Source organism: Haliotis rubra, unplaced genomic scaffold (genome assembly GCF_003918875.1).
Source record: "Haliotis rubra isolate DU_JTF1 unplaced genomic scaffold, ASM391887v1 Scf46, whole genome shotgun sequence".
Classification (NCBI taxonomy): Eukaryota; Metazoa; Mollusca; class Gastropoda; order Lepetellida; family Haliotidae; genus Haliotis; species Haliotis rubra.
This window is the reverse complement of record NW_025767146.1, coordinates 2477852-2491520: the sequence shown is the minus strand read 5'-3', so window position 1 is coordinate 2491520 and position 13669 is coordinate 2477852. Positions and strand designations below refer to the sequence as shown.

Here is a 13669-nt window from a genome sequence, read left to right as displayed (position 1 = left end):
GTATGTCAATCTGTCACACACAGGTAGGTATGTCAGTCTGACACACAGGTAGGTATGTCAGTCTGTCACACACAGGTAGGTATGTCAGTCTGTCACACACAGGTAGGTATGTCAGTTTGTCACACACAGGTAGGTATGTCAGTCTGTCACACACAGGTAGGTCTGTCAGTCTGTCACACACAGGTAGGTATGTCAGTCTGTCACACACAGGTAGGTATGTCAGTCTGTCACACACAGGTAGGTATGTCAGTCTGTCACACACAGGTAGGTATGTCAGTCTGTCACACACAGGTAGGTATGTCAGTTTGTCACACAGGTAGGTATGTCAGTCTGTCACACATGGGTAGGTATGTCAGTCTGTCACACACGGGTAGGTATGTCAGTCTGTCACACACAGCTAGGTATGTCAGTCTGTCACACACAGGTAGGTATGTCAGTCTGTCACACACAGGTAGGTATGTCAGTCTGTCACACACAGGTAGGTATGTCAGTCTGTCACACACAGGTAGGCAGCAAATACCGCAAGTTACCCAAATGTTTGGCAAATCAAAAGGCGTAATTTCAGTTGGCAGATTTTGGTGTGAACGGAAGGGGTTTGCCTCCAGTTCACAGAAATGGCAGAAAACATTGTTGGTGATGTAGCGGTGCAGTGTTTCTTGATGATTGGTGATGATTAGTGATGATTGGTGATCATGGTGATGATTTGTGATGATTGGTGATGATAGTATTGGGGCTGTAGTGGTGTGGGGAGGTATTTCATAAGACAGGCGATCTCATTAGCTTATTATGAGTGAGTGAGTGAGCACTCAGCACTATTCCAGCTATGTGGCAGCTGTAAATAATTGAGTCTGGACCAGACAATCCAGTGATCAACAGCATGATCGATCTACGCACTTGGGATACGATGACATGTGTCAACCAATTCAGCGAGCCTGACTGTTTGAGTGAGTGGATGAATCATTATTTGAGTGAGCGGATGAATGATTGCTTGATTGATTGAGTGGATGAATGATTGAGTGGATGAATGATTGTTTGAGTGGATGAATAATTGTTTGAGTGAGTGGATGTTTGTTTGAGTGAGCGGTGGATTGAGTGAGTAGATGATTGTTTGAGTGAGTAGATGAATGATTGCTAGAGCGGATGAATGATTGCTTGAGTTGATGGATGAATCATTGTTTGAGTGAGTGGATGAATGATTGTTTGAGTGGATGAATGATTGTTTGAGTGAGTGGATGAATGATTGTTTGTGTTTGAGTGAGTGGATGAATGATTGCTTGAGTGAGTGGATGAATGATTGTTTGTGTTTGAGTGGGCGGATGAATGATTGCTTGAGTGAGTGGATGGATGGTTGTTAGAGTGGATGAATGATTGCTTGAGTGAGTGGATGGATGGTTGTTAGAGTGGATGAATGATTGCTTGAGTGAGTGGATGGATGGTTGTTAGAGTGGATGAATGATTGCTTGAGTGAGTGGATGAATGGTTGTTAGAGTGGATGAATGATTGCTTGAGTGAGTGGATGGATGGTTGTTAGAGTGGATGAATGATTGAGTGGATGAATGATTGTTTGAGTGGATGAATAATTGTTTGAGTGAGTGGATGTTTGTTTGAGTGAGCATTGGGTGGATTGAGTGAGTAGATGATTGTTTGAGTGAGTAGATGAATGATTGCTAGAGCGGATGAATGATTGCTTGAGTTGATGGATGAATGATTGTTTGAGTGAGTGGATGAATGATTGTTTGAGTGGATGAATGATTGTTTGAGTGAGTGGATGAATGATTGTTTGAGTGGATGAATAATTGTTTGAGTGAGTGGATGTTTGTTTGAGTGAGCGGTGGATTGAGTGAGTAGATGATTGTTTGAGTGAGTAGATGAATGATTGCTAGAGCGGATGAATGATTGCTTGAGTTGATGGATGAATGATTGTTTGAGTGAGTGGATGAATGATTGTTTGAGTTGATGGATGAATGATTGTTTGAGTGAGTGGATGAATGATTGTTTGAGTGGATGAATGATTGTTTGAGTGAGTGGATGAATGATTGTTTGAGTTGATGGATGAATGATTGTTTGAGTGAGTGGATGAATGATTGTTTGAGTGAGTGGATGAATGATTGTTTGAGTTGATGGATGAATGATTGTTTGAGTGAGTGGATGAATGATTGTTTGAGTGGATGAATGATTGTTTGAGTGAGTGGATGAATGATTGTTTGAGTTGATGGATGAATGATTGTTTGAGTGAGTGGATGAATGATTGTTTGAGTGAGTAGATGGATGGTTGTTAGAGCGGATGAATGATTGTTAGAGTGAGTGGATGGGTGGTTGTTAGAGTGGATGAATGATTGTTAGAGTGAGTGGATGGGTGGTTGTTAGAGTGGATGAATGATTGCTTGAGTGAGTAGATGGATGGTTGTTAGAGCGGATGAATGATTGTTAGAGTGAGTGGATGGGTGGTTGTTAGAGTGGATGAATGATTGCTTGAGTGAGTGGATGAATGGTTGTTAGAGTGGATGATGGATTGCTTGAGTGAGTGGATGGATGGTTGTTAGAGTGGATGAATGATTGCTTGAGTGAGTGGATGGATGGTTGTTAGAGTGGATGAATGATTGCTTGAGTGAGTGGATGGATGGTTGTTAGAGTGGATGAATGATTGCTTGAGTGAGTGGATGAATGATTGCTTGAGTGAGTGGATGGATGGTTGTTAGAGTGGATGAATGATTGCTTGAGTGAGTGGATGGATGGTTGTTAGAGTGGATGAATGAAGACGAAGATATGTGAAAATTTTATTAACCCAGGGACTATACACAGTAAGTGCATCTGACTGTTCACACACTGTCCACAGCCCTGCACCTGTCCCACACTCAGCCTCAGTCAAGTCACATATGTCTGCTGCTCAAATACACCTATTTGATGTTTCCCAAGTAGCCTGACACACATACAAATCATCTACTTATCTCCACCTGATTCCCTGCTGACAGAATGTGACACAAAGTCTTACATGCTGACAATAAAGTATAACGCTAATCTGGCACATTTTGTTTGTAGAAGAACAGATTTATCAAATGTAGTGATGTTTCTCTGTTGACCTGGCCTGTTCACCAGTGTGACAATGTTTGGCGGCCTCATGAACAACACTTACAGAAGCAACAGGACCCTCTTGGGGAACTAGAGGACATATTGCAGAAACATGAACTAGTAAAAACATTGTGACAAAATGGCTCAGAGTTTGACCATACTGAAATTGTTTTGTTAAATATGTACCTCATGATCAACACAAGCACGTGACTCCTGCATATTTATTTCTTAAAAATCATAACTGAAATCAGAACTCTCGGATATTAGATGCGCCCTATCTGGCTGACTGCACAGAAGCATGTAACCCTGATGACACAGCCCCGAGAGGACCAGGAACACAGCCCCGAGAGGACCAGGAACACAGCCCCGAGAGGATAAGGGAACACAGCCCCTAGAGGACCAGGAACACAGCCCCGAGAGGACCAGGAACACAGCCCCGAGAGGACCAGGAACACAGCCCCTAGAGGACCAGGAACACAGCCCCGAGAGGACCAGGAACACAGCCTCACTGGCCTCAGCAGCGGACTTCATTACTCAGATCGGGAACAACATCGGGAACAACATCTGCTGCAACTGGACACAGGAGCATCCTCATGTTGGTCCTACAAGCGGCCTGTCTGCAGCAGGGTATGTTTGGTTACAAAGTCATGGTTGAGGGTCCCAGACAGCATCTTCAGGGCGCGGTTGTGGATCTTGCTGGTAGCCTCCAGACTCCCTCTGGGGTGGTTGGTTTCCTGGCGGAGGTAGTCTATCCACAGATCTGTCGGGTAAGAAAGTCATTGTTTACAAACAAATGTGTCTGGAGTCACCAAAATAACAACTGTGCTACACTCCTACACTTCAGGAGAGATTTATGACAGGTGTAGCTACAGGGAGCAGGCTACAAATGCTAACCAGCAGCAGATAATATCCTCTTGATGTGTGAACTGCTAGGGCACACCCACAATCTGCCAGGTGATAGCTGGGGGGTTCAAGGGTAACCAGTAGCAGACAATATCCTGGTGCCAACAAATTCATGTATAAAAGAATGTCCCAAGATATCAGTTAATGATCTAGTCACATTGTATACAACTGAACTTTCTGTAACTAGGACAGAGGATGCAAGTAACTTGCAAAACATGAAGCAGCCCTTTTGATGAAATTCCACAACTCCTTAGTCCTACATGCCACAACACCTTTATATTTCCCAGCTGTCTAGCCCACCCCATCTACAGGCAACACATGCCTCCACACACAGCCTACCTGGGTGGGACTTGCCAAACTCCTCCACAGCATCCTCGTACGCTCGGAGCAGGTGCTTGATCTTGGGGGTTGGCTGCAGGAAAGACATATCTCACATAGAACAGGACGTATCACATGATGGACAAAGGGAGCGTATCACATGTAGGACAGGAAAGCTGTATCACATGTAGAACAGGGAGGATGTATCACATGTAGAACAGGGAGGATGTATCTAATGTAGAACAGGGAGGGTTTATCACATGTAGAGCGGGGGGTTATCACATGTAGAACAGGGAGGGTGTATCACATGTAGAACAGGGAGGATGTATCACATGTAGAACAGGGAGGATGTATCTAATGTAGAACAGGGAGGGTTTATCACATGTAGAACGGGGGGGGGGGGGTTATCACATGTAGAACAGGGAGGATGCATCACATGTAGAACAGGGAGGATGTATCACATGTAGAACAGGGAGGGTGTATCACATGTAGAAAAGGGAGGATGTATCACATGTAAAACAGGGAGGCTCTATCACACGTAGGACAGGGAGGCTGTATCACATGTAGAACAGGGAGGGTTTATCACATGTATAACAGGGAGGGTTTATCACATGTAGAACAGGGAGGCTGTATCACATGTAGAACAGTGAGGGTGTATCACATGTAGAACATGGAGGATGTATCACATGTAAAACAGGGAGGCTCTATCGCATGTAGAACAGGGAGGGTGTATCACATGTAGAACAGTGAGGGTGTATCACATGTAGAACAGGGAGGGTGTATCACATGTACAACAGGGAGGCTGTATCACATGTAGAACAGGGGGGGGTTATCACATGTAGAACAGTGAGGTTGTATCACATGTAGAACAGGGAGGATGTATCACATGTAGAACAGGGAGGATGTATCACATGTAGAACAGGGAGGGTGTATCACATGTAGAGCAGGGAGGGTGTATCACATGTAGAACAGGGAGGATGTATCACATGTAGAACAGGGAGGGTGTATCACATGTAGAACAGGGAGGGTGTATCACATGTAGAAAAGGGAGGGTGTATGACATGTAGAACAGGGAGGGTGTATCACATGTAGAACAGGGAGGATGTATCACAAGTAGAACAGGGAGGATGTACCACATGTAAAACAGGGAGGGTGTATCTCATGTAGAACAGGGAGGATGTATCACATGTAGAACAGGGAGGGTGTATCACATGTAGAACAGGGAGGGTGTATCACATGTAGAATAGGGAGGATGTATCACATGTAGAACAGGGAGGCTGTATCACATGTAGAACAGGGAGGGTGTATCACATGTAGAACAGGGAGGCTGTATGACATGTAGAACAGGGAGGCTGTATCACATGTAGAACAGGGAGGCTGTATCACATGTAGAACAGGGAGGGTGTATCACATGTAGAACAGGGAGGATGTATCACATGTAGAACAGGGAGGCTGTATCACATGTAGAACAGGGAGGGTGTATCACATGTAGAACAGGGAGGGTGTATCACATGTAGAAAAGGGAGGGTGTAGAGGGTGTATCACATGTAGAACAGGGAGGATGTATCACATGTAGAAGAGGGAGGGTGTATCACATGTAGAACAGGGAGGGTGTATCACATGTAGAACAGGGAGGGTGTATCACATGTAGAACAGGGAGGATGTATCACATGTAGAACAGGGAGGGTGTATCACATGTAGAACAGGGAGGGTGTATCACATGTAGAACAAGGAGGGTGCATCACATGTAGAACAGGGAAGCTGTATCACATGTAGAACAGGGAGGCTGTATCACATGTAGAACAGGGAGGGTGTATCACATGTAGAACAGGGAGGCTGTATCACATGTAGAACAGGGAGGGTGTATCACATGTAAAACAGGGAGGGTGCATCACATGTAGAAGAGGGAGGGTGCATCACATGTAGAAGAGGGAGGCTGTATCACATGTAGAACAGGGAGGCTGTATCACATGTAGAACAGGGAGGGTGTATCACATGTAGAACAGGGAGGATGTATCACATGTAGAACAGGGAGGATGTATCACATGTAGAACAGGGAGGGTGTATCACATGGAGAACAGGGAGGGTGTATCACATGTAGAACAGGGAGGGTGCATCACATGTAGAACAGGGAGGATGTATCACATGTAGAACAGGGAGGATGTATCAGATTCAGAAAAGAGAGGTCATATCATTGATAGAAAACATGTATAGTAATACCAGAAATTAATGAGAATTTTAGGAATATGTTTAATGGGATTTCTAGTATAAACAACCTTGACCAGCTATCAGGACATCAGATCAGCTAAAGTGATTTCAAGTAAAACAGGCATCCCTTTGTTTATCGTGTTTTGAAAAATATTGCAAATGGATATGGCATTGAATACCAGGGAGGCGCTGGTAGGCCTAGAAAATTGACTGTCGGCGACAGGAGGCAGCTTGGTATTCTTGTTTCTAACAACAAACGAAGGAATTTATAAAACTTAAGGCTGGATATGATTGACAGAGGAACTGTGGCTGTCTGTAAAGAGACAATTAGAACTGAGCTGCATGCAATTGGTTGGCAGAAAAGTCGAGGAATTCCATCACCGATCATGAAACCTGAACAAAAGGAGCGAAGGTTGAACTGGTGCTGATGGCATAGAAATTTTAACTGGGACAATGTGATTTTCTCAGATGAAAGTTCTGTGTGGCTGTTTCCTAATACACTGAAATTCTGGACCAAACAAACTGAAAAACCTTTGTATCAGCCCAAAGTACAGTCGAAATTTTGCGTGTGGGGTGGCATATCTGTGTTAGGGGCAGCCCCTCTGTGTATTGAAGGGAATATGAACAGTGAGCGGTACACAGATATTCTCGAGGGACATTTACTTCCATCTGCTCACGTGTTCTGTGGACATTTTTGGATTTTCCAGCAGGACAACGACCCAAAACATCGTTCAAAGCATTCACCGGCCTGGTTTCGGACCCAAAATATGACATTATTAGATTGGTCAAGCTAATGCCCTGACCTAAATCCACTAGAAAATGTTTGGGGACTTATGAAGGAAAGTGTCAATAAGAAAAATCTGACAAATATTGCTGAAATGAAAGAAGAGGTGGTCCGATATTGGGACAGCATGGACCGTGACTTTCTAACTTCTTTGATCAGTAGTATGCCCCGCCGCATTGAAGCCTGCTTTGCTGCCCATGGTGACTTGACAAAATACTAACTGTTCACCTGTCTTTGAATCTGGAGTTATGTTCTGCTAATATTCACATTTAATATGTGAGTAATGAGTGAATTTTTTAAAAAAAAAATACAATCTTAAATTCTCAATAATTTCTGGTTGTACTGTATTAATGCCAGTGGTGGAAAGGAAATAAATGTGTTTTCAATTCAGGGAACTGTTAACTGTCATTCAGATGTTGCTAAATTTAACATTTTAAAACCCAACATGCACAAACAAATATTGAGTTGTTTGTCAAAATTCACTGACTTGAAGACATGAAACCCTGTTCCCCTCCTCTGGGTGACATTGACATGAACAGCATTCACAGTCCTTTGTGTCACCTTCATTACAGAACGTCCGTCATAATGAATCACATCCACACTATTTTAAACCATTTTGATAAATGCATAGACTGGAAAGGCAGTATTGATTTGTACAAATTGCAAAGTTTGGCAACAGTGTGATTGCAGTGTTTCAAACAGACTGTACGAGAATGTGCCGACCCCTGACTACTGGACGTTACTCATGTCCCACGAGGCCGTGCAACCAACAAATCAAAGCCTCGCTAATATCACACTACGGAAGAGAAGGTGACAGATTAGCCTACAGAGGAGCCAAGGGCATCGTTAACGTGTAATGAAATTTATGTCAGGGAAGACTTCTCCTGGCACTAGATTGGGCTACAAGTGGTGTTTAGGAGCAGTTGACATCGTGTTAAACATTAGCAGCCAGCCAGCTGCGGTGTCAGTCATAAGCGCTGTTATCGGCACTATGCGTACTTGAGGCCATCACAAGACCTGCCTGCTTGATAGGTGTAAGACCTGTGCATGTTACAGCCGCTAATATTAATTTCAACTCCAGGGAGATTCATCGGACATCAAATAGCGTTGCTACTCTGACACCCTCAGCCAATCCCTGGTCTGACACTAAGACGTGTGTCGGTGACAGGCTGCATGGGTTCTGCAGGGATGGCACTTTTTATGTCCAGATTATCATTTGTTGGAATGAAGGGAACAGCAGCGCTAATACATTTACCTCAATATGGGCTGTGCAACAGTCAAACAAGGACACTTCATTTGTACAATGACCCTCAAATCTTGTAGCAAGTGAACAATAGCATGGCAAGAGTTGAGCTGAGGTGAGACTGGGTATAATGTTGCCTTTAAAACTACTGCACCTATACCAGTTTGAGCGAGCGAGCGAGTGGGTGAGTGAGTGAGTGAGATGTTTACAGCTGTATTGTAGCAATACACCGTGGATAGTTTTGCATGGTACTTCAACAGTATTTCAGTCATTGATCCCTGATGCATATGAAACATCAGAAGGGATACAGGCAAAACTATCTAGGCGCTTGAAATCTCTGCACAAGAAACTGCTAGTTTAAGTTTACTTTTACACAGCACTCAGCAATTTTCCAGCTATATGGTGGCAAGAAATTGATAATCAGACAAGAGACAAAACACATTTGTGAAGAGTCCACTCATTCCTACCGGGTATCCATTCACTGACTGGTTATGAGAGACATGTTTCAAACAAAGTTAATTTTCTGAGTACACAGGCCTAATCTTTAATCCGACTACCCTCCATGACCACTGATCCTGCTTAACTTTACCTAACTTCTGATCTGTGTACAGTACAATGGATCACCTACCTATAAACAACACCTACCTCCACAAACTGACCGCCAACCTCCACAGACCAACCACCTACCTCCACATACCGACCACCTAGCTCCACAGACAAACCACTTAGCTCCATAGGACCACCTACCGACCACCTAGCTCCACAGACAAACCACTTAGCTCCATAGGACCTTCACCTCCACATCACCAGCTTGGGCTCCCGACCACCTAGCTCCACAGACCACAGACCACCTGGCTCCACAGACCAAACCACTTGGCTCCATGGGACCACCTACCTCCACATACCGACCACTTAGCTCCACAGACAAACCACTTAGCTCCATAGGAACACCTACCTCCACATACCGACCACCTAGCTCCACAGACCAACCACCTAGCTCCACAGACTGACCACCTAGCTCCACACACCAAGTAGCTCCCCAGACCACCTAGGTCCACAGACCACCTACCTCAACAGACCAACCACCTAGCTCCACAAACTGACCACCTAGCTCCACACACCAAGTAGCTCCCCAGACCACCTAGGTCCACAGACCACCTACCTCAACAGACCAACCACCTAGCTCAACAGACCAACCACCTAGCTCCACAGACTGACCACCTAGCTCCACAGACCAAGAAGCTCCCCAGACCAAGTAGCTCCCCAGACCACCTACCTTCACAGACTACCTGCCCCCAAATGGTGACAGAAATTACCGGTAAGTACAATACATAATTTGAAATTTAGTACACAGATAAGGGCATGTTAACCAGTTTGAAATAATTCAAAACATAAAGCAGCCCAGAAAGTATAGGACTCTGCTAAATTGTGAACACAGATCAGAAACAACTTCTCTGAGAACGTTCATCCAAAATAATAAATCACTGTGATCAAACCATTTTACAACATGTCAGCTATCGATATTTCATGAATATTTTGCCCTGCTCAGAAGACGATCCAAGAACCATTTTCTTTGGCCAGAAAGGGCCACGTCTTCCCATATCTAACTTGACCGCACGTCCACATTTAAGACATATTGAACCTTCCCCATGAGAAGACAGATTATTTCTGTTAACATTCACTGTGCACCTGCCGGGACACACTCTGAGCGAGTTAGGAAATCCATTACCCACTACCCCGGTGTCCTCCACGCTCGTACATCGCCCCTCAACTTACAGTTGGGGCTCAGTTGGCTAATCAAAGCGCTTTATGACCGTTAATATCCATCATACCGGTGCTTATTCCTAATCAACCTTACTTCAGAAATTTGGTAATGACGTCTTTTTTATTCAAAGATAGGTTTTTATAGTTGGATTATTCAGTGGAGGTTTGTGTCGGACTCATCGAGAGCTAGCCAACTCAGCACGCAAATTACGCACTGCCAATCAATCGTGATCAATTCTCATTATGGGAAAGCATGCAGCCTGCACAAATTGTTCTATAATCAACAGAGAATGAACTTGCACCATTGTTAGCTGATATGACCTTAAACGAAATAAGCCTTCTAAGTGATCTCTGTGAGCATGGGTTTAACAACTAGTACAAGCAAGTGCTTTGCACAGAAACTCACTATGCAAATACACATCTTAACAGACCTCACTTGTAGAAATGATTTCCGAAAACTTCAAAATTACCATAAATAAAAAAGGAAGAGGACAGTATGGTATGTGAAATTAGATTTCAGAATGGTCATGAATCAGCATGTAATGTTCGGAGAGAGGTATTTGTATCTGGTACTTCCCTGACAGCTAGACATCAGTCCAACAATCTCCAGCAGTCATTGCCTTGATAAATGTCACACCAGGTTACAATTTGTACTTTAATTTATTTGTCAACAAACAGTTTTGTGTACACGGGTAGTATTTTATCCGACCAGGAGCTGGTGATACAGGTTTTAGTATCTCATAAACCTCTCCTGGGTTCTTTCCCTGCCCAGTAAGTAGGTAATTAACAGCTGGTGGATTTCTCAATCCTCTTTTCATGACCCGCCACTCTACAAGCGAGGAGTAGGCCATAAATCTCCATAGCCTGTAAAGCCTCTTAACTAAACATGGCTGCTTCTCCTGGAGATTAGTCAAATTCAATTTAGTCTCTCCATGGGCTCAGAAACGATAGCAACATCTAATCTCCAATACACCAGTAGCTCATCAGACCTCCACCCTCTAGCAAACCTATATATACAGAACTACTTTCCAAACAACTAATGATATATTGATGGACAATAAGAAGGTTTATAAGTATGGTCTAACACAGTAGTCGTCATCCACCTCATAAACTGCAGCTTAGACAACTGGGAACAACTCCGAGGTGAATGAAGACAGAAGATGCTAGACGGCTTCAGGAAATGAGCTACTGATGTTGGTGTCTGGTTTTCAATAAGTTGATCACGGCATCAAATGGTTGATTGCACTTGATTACTACAATTACTGTAACTGAACGAAGGCACAAATGTAAATAATTCTCTTTAAAACTTTCAAAATGAAAGGTTATGTATATTTGATGTCTAAGTTGGAAATCAATCAACCAGTATATACCCAATTCACTTTGTTTAATGGACGAACCTAACCTCATTTGTTTCAACAGAATAACTGTTAAAGTGCCTTCCATCACATAAACTGAATAAATCTGCAAAACCACAATGGAATGTGTCATCAGTGAAACTCTACTAGGAAGTGAGCAATCTTAACACCACTGAAGATACATCACCCTTACAAACAATCTATCTATTTGAGGAGCAAACCTGATGAGGCATGATATGCAAATGTTGTACCATCTGGGCTACCCGTGGGGTGGTTTGGGTTGAGAAACTGATGAAAAGGTTCTATGAGGTATTTTTTACAACCTCCTCTATGGCCCCCAGGTTGTGCCATACTCCCTCACTGACTAATTGCCAGTGTCTACCCTGGTCCTCACTGCATCATGCACGTTCAGCATGTCTAATATCACCAACAAACCTCGGAGGACCCCACCTCAATCAACCCTCCACAATGCAACATTACCTGGCACTAACCTCCACATGCCATACACTCATTAGCCAACAACGTGTCTCAGGACGCCTGTAGACACCCATGCCATGTATTAAGTCGTTTCATGAATCGGGGAATCTATGGGGATGCTGGCATTCAGGGTGGTAATAACGCCCCCCATGGTGCTGTAGTGACAGGGAGTCATCATCTCACCGCACACATGACAGAAGAGCAGATTACCTGGCCAGTGCATTAACAGGTAATGCTGGACTCCTGTGTGATCACAGGCACTAAACAATGATTGCACATTTCTTTGGCTGCAGTTGATCAAGACACATGGCCAAGTGAGTGAGTGAGGGAGCGAGAGAGAGTGAGAGTACATGTGTGGTTGGGTGAGTTAGTGAGTGAGAGAGTAAGAAAGAGAGAGAGTGAGTGAGTGAGTCTAGGGACCTGTTGTAACCACCAGTCACTGCTGACTTGGATGATGTGAGTGTAGGTCTGTGGTAACAAGCAGCTTCTAGCATCACCAGCTCACCTGGGAGTTCTCCATGTTGATGTACTTGGTGTAGAAGTCGAGGGACACAGGTTTCAGCTGAACCAGTCTGAAAATAGGAACATTCCGCCACAACTTATTAGCAGCCCAAACTTAAGAAGCACAAACTCAACAATGAGACTAGACGTAATTGAACATTGTCCGTCAGTAGTTTTGACAATCAATGTCCAATGGTTCAGTTTCAATTGGCCTCTTAATGTTTCAAGTGTTCAGTCAGGTGGCCAGCATCTGCATGGTGCCCTGTGTCGCACCACAAGAATATTAGACATGATTAAACATTCGGCCATAAAACTGTCACAAAAATCATGCTACCCTGTCATATGTCTGCCTGACCATAAGCTAGATCTACCTGACTATCTTTTTTAAATCTCTTTGAGGTGATCTCCCAAACCAACTTTTCCAACATCTCCACGACGAGCTCTTCCCAGATCTCCATCATCATCCTGCAGGTCTCTCTGATCAAACTTGTCACAGATGTCGCAGTCTAGCTTGTCACAGATGTAGCAGTCTAGCTTGTCACAGATGTCGCAGTCTAGCTTGTCACAGATGTCGCAGTCTAGCTTGTCACAGATGTCCCAGTCTAGCTTGTCACAGATGTCCCAGTCTAGCTTGTCACAGATGTCCCAGTCTAGCTTGTCACAAATGTCGCAGTCTAGCTTGTCACAGATGTCCCAGTCTAGCTTGTCACAAATGTCCCAGTCTAGCTTGTCACAGATGTCCCAGTCTAGCTTGTCACTTGTCACAGATGTCCAAGTCTAGCTTGTCACAGATGTCCCAGTCTAGCTTGTCACAGATGTAGCAGTCTAGCTTGTCACAGATGTCCCAGTCTAGCTTGTCACAGATGTAGCAGTCTAGCTTGTCACAGATGTCCCAGTCTAGCTTGTCACAGATGTCCCAGTCTAGCTTGTCACAGATGTCCCAGTCTAGCTTGTCACAGATGTAGCAGTCTAGCTTGTCACAGATGTCCCAGTCTAGCTTGTCACAGATGCAGTCTAGCTTGTCACAGATGTCGTAGTCTAGCTTGT

The 13669-nt window shown here is 44.1% G+C and overlaps 1 protein-coding gene across 1 annotated transcript in view; it reads right to left on the bottom strand.

Annotated features, from left to right (window-relative positions):
• Nucleotides 1–3276: 3276 nt before the first annotated feature.
• Nucleotides 3277–13669, bottom strand: part of LOC124290177 (U3 small nucleolar RNA-associated protein 6 homolog) — a 184464-nt gene continuing 174071 nt past the window's right edge. Inside the window, exons 20-22 of the mRNA XM_046726871.1 lie at nucleotides 12627–12693; nucleotides 4312–4384; nucleotides 3277–3829 (exon numbers count right to left, since the gene is read on the bottom strand). Coding sequence (XP_046582827.1) covers nucleotides 3672–3829; nucleotides 4312–4384; nucleotides 12627–12693 — 298 coding nt within the window. The 3' untranslated portion in view covers nucleotides 3277–3671. The remainder of the gene's footprint in view (nucleotides 3830–4311; nucleotides 4385–12626; nucleotides 12694–13669) is intronic.